This window comes from Rhagoletis zephyria, unplaced genomic scaffold (assembly GCF_001687245.7).
Source record: "Rhagoletis zephyria isolate East Lansing unplaced genomic scaffold, Rhagoletis_zephyria_1.1 Rzeph_scaffold_21608, whole genome shotgun sequence".
Classification (NCBI taxonomy): Eukaryota; Metazoa; Arthropoda; class Insecta; order Diptera; family Tephritidae; genus Rhagoletis; species Rhagoletis zephyria.
In genome coordinates, this window is record NW_016178666.1 from 1 (window position 1) to 7709 (window position 7709).

The 7709-nt window shown below is 33.0% G+C and overlaps 1 protein-coding gene across 1 annotated transcript; it reads right to left on the reverse strand.

Moving 5' to 3' along the window:
• Positions 1–5920: 5920 nt before the first annotated feature.
• Positions 5921–7674, reverse strand: LOC108381158 (protein tramtrack, beta isoform-like). Its single transcript, XM_017637572.1, has 2 exons — positions 7198–7674; positions 5921–7063 (listed from the first exon to the last, which is right to left on the reverse strand). The coding sequence occupies exons 1-2, from the start codon at positions 7621–7623 to the stop codon at positions 6386–6388; spliced, it is 1104 nt and encodes a 367-aa protein (XP_017493061.1). The 5' UTR covers positions 7624–7674; the 3' UTR covers positions 5921–6385.
• Positions 7675–7709: the final 35 nt, after the last annotated feature.

Consider the following 7709-nt stretch of genomic DNA (forward strand, 5'->3'; position numbering starts at 1 on the left):
ATAAGCTTCACTGGGATCGGATTATAAACCGGCTTGTATGCTTGACATCACGGGACAGATTCTAGAACGCATTAGATCGTCCGGCATCAGCAATGCTATCGAATTATGTGGTGAACTGGGACTGAACCGATGTGGTTTCCAGAAAAGGTTCGATGTAGTAGACTTTTTTTCCACAGTAAATGAAAAATTGTTCCATAAATGAACAGTTCCCCCTAATGGTAAAAAATCAGGAAGTTGAAATGATCCAGCTCCTCTCATTCTTAACGTTTAGTTCTCTCAAAACTTGTGTTTTCTAGCAGAGCATTGTCCAGAATTTCGTTCTTATTTGATCCTCCTTGAAAACGTTCTCGATACCTTCGTTCTCATTGAAAATGTTCCCAAAAGTTTCGTTCTCAGTCCGTTCTTCTTGAGTACGTTCGCGAGAGTTTTGTTCGCATTTTGTTCTTTTTCGGAAACGTTCCCGAACCTTTTGTTCTCTAAATCGATTTGTGACACTGAATTCGGTGGTATGTAGAAACTCGAAAAAATCCCGGCATTTTATAAAATACAAGTTTGACGTGTTGAGAACTTTTCAGAATAGCCTGTATAAAGCTTTAACCATAACTGCAGCCAGTTGCGGTCTGAGTGCTATAATCTCTTCCGAACTTCTTGAAGAACTTATTCCAAAAAGGACAACAACGAGTTTAGTAAGCAAAATGCTTAAAATGGAAACAGGGCTTGGAATGACACTTTGAGTAAAGTGAATTAAAGTATTGAAACCCAAGAGTGGATGTAGCTATTTAGACCACTGTTGATAAAGAAATGTTAGGAGCAAGTAGCACATCGTCAGAGATAAGCAAAAATTACGTAGATGGCAATTTATCGAACGAAGTAATATGAGGCTTAGTGAGATAGAGGCTGTCCTTGGCATTCACGCTACTACCACACATTCAATATTGCAAGAACATTCAGCTTAAATATAAGCCCAGGACCAAGCCAATCCCAGACCCAGGAAAAGGCCAATCAGCTATATGGATCTTTCAACGTAAGAAAAAAAAACAAATTTTTTCGCGCAAGAAACCCCTCGAAACAAATGGTCGCTTATTTATTAGCAGTAACGGGTCATGTGGCTATAGTGCCCTTAGACTTAGGAGGAACGTAGGCTTAGAGGAGCGTAGAACAGTTCATTCTAAGTGGCATACCAGCTTTTTTTTTGGCAACAGTCCTGGACAAATGGAGGAAAAACAACGAAAATTGACAAATAGGGAATGTACCAAGGCACGTAATAAAAGCGGCAATACTGCACCACTGATGAAAATTTGCAGAACTGTTGCAACTTCCCAATTGATAAAACGTTGTTCGTAATTCACAACGAACGTGAAACTTTAGTAATTCGCGCAACACTCTATCCTGATTTGGCACCCGTTTTTTTTTGTTCTCATACAGCAAGGATAAGCTTCGACGACTTCATTACGGCCAAAATGCTTCACCACGTGTTTTGATCGTAAGCAAAAGTGTATAAATAATTCAGACCGAAGAATATCTAAGGACTTTTTAATGACCCTCGTATAATAGTTTACGAAGAGCACATAGTAGTTAAAATAAGTTTGGGAACAAAAGTCCGCATATATAAAATATCCAACGAAATTTCCTGCTATTCGTATAACCAACCAAAAGGATACTAAAACTCAAATGCTTTGTTTTTTCTTTTTTTTTTAGTGCAACAAAACTTCTTTATTAATTAAAATATTAATAGTTAATTTTATTTATTTTTTTTCAATGTAAATGTATGTACGAGTATGTAGTATACATATGCTACAAAATAGCGATAAAAATAGGTTCTAAACATTGAAGGAGCTGACGTTGTGAGGTGTTGTTTTTTTTTACTCGTAACTATGTATTTTTTTTGTTCATTTTTTTTTTTTGTTGTTTTATTACATAGAGCCTTAACCGCAAAAATAACGTAAGCGATTTTTTTTTAGAAATAATGTTTTTGATAAAAAATCGCATGTATGTACATGCATTTCCGCATCAAAAAGAACATTTTGAAAATAAATATCGGCTATGTTTTTTCGCGATTGTGGCTACATATGTATGTATTTATTAATAATTAACTTGTTATCAAATTAAAAACTAAATTGCACTAGCTACCACTAAAAACGAAGAAAGTAATATAATGTATAGTAGTAAAACATTAAATATGTTTGTATTAGAGATAAATAAAAACTAAATGTATTTTATTGTATTTTTTCATGTTTTGTATTTAGAATGTTCAAAAGTTGCACGCAAAAATTCCTATGCAGAGTGTTATAGTATGTGTGTGTGCATGTAATTGCTTTTTTACTGCGTTGAATGTTATTTAAGAAAGGTTATCTAAGAAAATATGTATGTTTATGTGAAATTACTAAGGACCGAACAAAACAGTTATTGATGAAAACTGCCATGGAAAATTCACTATGAAGGCAATGTTTTTTTTTTACCGAGACTGACAATTTTAAAATAAATTTTTATGCAAAATTAAAAAAATAACAATTATTTTTTTATTTTTATATTAAATGTTTTAGACAACAGTTATTGTGGACTTTTATTTATATATCAGTAACTTTTACATTTAAAAGTCATCAATATATTTTTTAAATCATTTGTATGTATAAAAGTCATTAACATTTTTCGTAGTTAAAAAGGTATTGTGAAACAAAAGTTTATTACGACTTGTACAAATGACTTTTATAAGTATGATTTAAAAAATAAAGGTCAGTGACTGATTTTTATTTATGACTTTAATAAGTAAAAGTCTTCGATAACTGTTATCTGAGACATGTAATTCAAAAATCCAAAATAACTGTTATTTGCAATTATTTCGATAAAAATCAAAACTAATTGTTATTGATTTATAAAATAAGTCCGAAATAACGGTTATTTAAAAAGTAATTAAATAAAATTCAAAAAATAATTATTAAAGAGCGCTTTTTTAAATAAAAGTTGTAACTGTTACGGTCCTTGGAAATTACACATTTCAATTTTAGCACATTTTCACACACTAAATTGGAAAATGTTAAAAGTTTTTTAGTAAGAAATTCCTACTCTTTTTTGCTGGAGATCGTTTGCTATACTATGTAATCTACTTTATGGTTTTTTTTTGGATGTTTTTAATTTTAAAATTGCTCGCCCTATTAAGTTATGATTATTATTGCCATTACGAATTTTAAAGTTACATATATTAAAATAAAGAGCTCAGTTGGTTTTATGTTTTATTTTGTAAGTATCGCATTTTTATTGCAACGTTTTTGTTTTTTTTTTTAAACTGGTAGGTATTTTTTTTATACCGCATTTCGATTGGGAATTAAATGACAAAGTTATGCGTTGAAAAGTGCTCGTTCCATTCCAGGTTAATAAAAAATAGTCATTAAGTTCTTTTTCACGCGTCATTTTTTAAATGATGCACGTTTCGTTGTCACTTCAATGCCTAGTGGAAATGCGGCATTAGGCATGTAATTTCTGGTTTATTTTTGTTATAAGTGCACTTTTCAGTTAAGAGTCGCCTTAGGCTCACTCTGTCTTTATGTATTTAACAGCAACAAAAAGCTATTGTCACATTATGAGCGATTAGCTGATTGTTATGCATACATTTGTGTATATGTACGTACATATGTAGGTGTACATACATATATGTACATACATATAACATTATTTTATTATGTTTAAATATTAATAGTTATTGTATTTTGTAGTTCTTTGGCGATAATTTAAGCCTCCGATTTATATTCTATATGTATCCATAAGCAATTCATAAACATTTATAAGTTAATATTTTTAATTTGTTACTTGCTTGTTGTAATTATACGTTCTTTATTGCTGTTTTCACATACATATATAATTGTATTTTTTCACATTTCGACATTTTATCAACGGCATAAAATCAAATCAAATTTTATAGTTAATTAAAGTACTAAACATAAATATATTTCATTAATTTTAAATCAACGTAAATTACAAAACTGCTTTCATTGGATACGCAGTTATAAGATAATTTTTATTTTTATAAAATTTTAAAATTAAATTAATTTTTTTTTGTTTGTTTAACCCTACAAAGTAAGTAAATTTATGTGTAATAATAATATTAAACTAGCTTCATTTGAAGGCAACAAGGTAGTTATATTCATTCTCCTTTCAGTTTTTATTTATATGTATAATAATTAATATTAATTTTTTAATAATTCATATTGTTTGTAAATATTTTAGCGATAAAAAACACGTAAAATTAACTAAGTGTGTGTAAAATAGTGTTTATCATATGTGTGTCGGTCAGTATGTGTGTGCTTTGTATGTTTGTTGTATATGTACGTATGTGTAAGTGCGGTTAGTCGGTTAGCGTCGTGCGAATATGTTAGAAATATTTTTTGTTTCTACTTTTTTTTTTGTCGCTAATAAACGGTCCAACTTATACATTATGTATGTTTGTATTATTAAACTAAAAGGCCACTTGCGGTCGAGAATGCCATTTGAGGTTTTAATTTACATTCTGAAAATTTTACTTTTCAGCAAACTAAAAACTAGCAAAAAAAAACTAACAATACAACTTAGATAAAAAAAAAAATTAACGTAAAATTGCACAACTTATATTTAGCAAAAAACAGTATATGGAGCTGTTGGGCAATAAGCAGAAAAAAAAATTTGCTGTGCACAGAAATTCTAAAAGTTTGAGTTTAATTTTCAGATTTCAGAAAAAAATAATGGTTAAAATAGAGAAATAAAATAAATAAAAAAAAGTGAAGAAATGCATAAAAAATGTTTTGAATTCAAAAAAAAAAAATAAAAAAATAAAATTGAAAATAAATCTTGCGTAAAAGGTTTAACATTTTACAATATGAAAAGGTTTAAGATCGAACCACTCGTTAAAATGTTAATCTACTAAATGTAACTGATACAACTCACATTCTACCATAACATTGATCGGCAAGCAAGTGAAGCAATTAGGACATCGAGATCGGTTATTGTCCGAATTGTGCGAAAGATTTTATTTTCAAATGAAATTTGATAGAAATTTTAAAATTTAGTGTTTTTTACTTTACTTTACTCGAGTAGAAAATGGATAGTCCAGCATAATAATTTATCTTCTTGACAAAGTTTGCAATTTTGCTTTTAATTTTAAACTCAAAATTATTTATTAGGAAATTATATTCTCTTAAGCCTCCAAAGTAAACGAAGCTTTCATTGAAATAACAAAAATGTATATTTAGATCAGCCACGACCAAAATATATCCATCCGTGACAGCTTTATGAAGCCAACTAACAAATTCGAAAACCTGGCAATCTTGACTGTGAAAACAAGTATCGGAACTTTCTATGTTACGCCTCGAATTTTCTGCTTTCTGCGTTTTTTTGTATCAACATTTTTTTTTACTAAATAACAAAAAATAAAAATAAAAATAAAAAAACTTAATTGTGCACAGACAAAACTTGTTTTGTTTCGCCCACTTTCACCATTACTCCACTACTTTGTAAACTATTAGCATTAACATTTTTACAACTATTTGTTTGCGTTTTAATCATTTTCGCATAAGAAATAGTAAATCCCCGAATTTCTTGGACATGTTTTGAAAAGCTGATAGCGTTTTTAATTTAATAGTACTATAATTAATTTTAATAAACGCAAGAAAATCTAAAAAAAAATAAGGATTAAATAATTTAAAATTACGAAACAAATAAACTTAATGAAATTGCAAAAAGAATATCGAAGATGCTAAAAATGAATATTAAAGAAAATATGCGCGAAACAGCGAATCCTAACATTTGGATAACGTTTTGAACGTTTTCACTCCCTGCTCTTTCTAAAAAAAAAAAAAAACGAAAATAAACGCGCACAAAAAGCATTTTGCTTTAAACCGTTTTGCGCATTTTGGAAGCCTTTTTCCTGCATTTTTTGTCCTTGACAAACNCTAAAAAAAACAAAAAAACGAAAATAAACGCGCACAAAAAGCATTTTGCTTTAAACCTTTTTGCGCATTTTGGAAGCCTTTTTCCTGCATTTTTTGTCCTTGACAAACCTCAAAGTGTATAGTGTTTAAATTCCTATAACTTTACTACGTTTTAATGAAAGGGTTTTTTTTTGTGTTTAGTAGGGTGTATGCGCGTACGTGTGTGTATGTGTGGGGGTGCACATGTGTATGTGTGAATGTAAACTAGACGCACTACTCCCTACCAATACTCTGCTCTTTCTGGACTTACATAACACCTTGCCTTGCAATAAACAAATGGAAATATACATATTTATACGTATGTATTTATGTATGTGTACCCAATCACCCAAGATTGTTGTTGCTAAACATCTAACTGTTTCTTTTTTTTTAAATCTTTTTTTATGTAATTATAATTTAGTAGTCTCTAATGTGCTTAAGGCATAGGCTTATTGCGCCGCCGCCGTCGCTTCGGGTAAACGACCCGCACCCAATGCCAGCGATGTTGTCGATGACGTCGACGAGGACGAGGTGGAAGATGCCGCCGATGCTACTGTTGTTGACACACCAGTCGCCGAATGATTTGAGCTTTGTGGCGCTAAATCGGGTGGCGTCGGTGTAGATGCTGTCGACACCGCCGCCGATTGTGGTGCTGGTGATGTGGTCACACCACCTGCCGCGGCTGCTGCCAACGCTGTTGAGGGATTTTCAATTTTATGTATGATTTTTACGTGCGCCGTCATATTATCCTTGCGCGTAAACTCTTTGTAACAGAAGGGACAGGGATACACTTTGACATTGCGCTTATGTGATGTCACATAGTGGCGGCAAAAATTGCTGATGTGTGTATAGACGCGCGAGCATACCTTACAGCGGTAGGTATGCTCACCCTCTTTGGTACAATAGTCGCGGACGGAACCTTCCGCTTCGCCTTCGGGCAAAGCGCTACCCGATGTATTCAATTTGGTTTTAGCCGGAGGTGAACCAGCGGCGCTGGAGCTGATGGTTGTACTGCCGCTTAGAGCGCCTTTCAGTTTACTTAATTGTGCGGCAGCTACGGCAGCTGCACTCGGATTGTTGCCAATATAGTTGGAATTGAACATATCCATGTAATCGCACGAGAGATTCTGAAAAGTGGATATATAAAAAAAAAATATATACATACGAAACTGCTGCTGCCACCCACACACTTACCTTGGAATCGTTGCCGGTAGTAGTAAGGTTNTACATACGAAACTGCCGCTGCCACCCACACACTTACCTTGGAATCGTTGCCGGTAGTAGTAAGGTTGCCAGTAATATTGCCACCGACTCCGCTAACGCCATTCTGCTTCAATTTGGTACGCTTATTCACTTTCACCTTAGACACTTTGCCAATGGGTGTCAGTTTCGGTATGCTAACCATTGAATTGAGCAGCGTCACGGTACTCGGCATGCCACTAGCGCCTGCCTCGCCTGATAATTTCATGGCAGCAGCTGTAGCGGCAGCAGCTTCGATCAATTGTTGTTTCTTTTGTTGCGCGAGTAATAGTTGACGTTCTACGTGTTGTTGTTGCGCTTGCGCGGCTAAAACATTGGGTGTATTCTGTTGTGATGGTGAGCTGGTGGCATTGGGATCGAATTTGAATTCGACCGGCTCATCGTACTCATCCAACATCAATTGGGGTTCCATGTACGAGGTGTCCATTTGATCATCGCAGTCGCTATCGTTGCCATCTAAAATATAGAAGTTATGGTGGAGATTGGTAAGAAAGTGTTGATCATTTGGGGTTG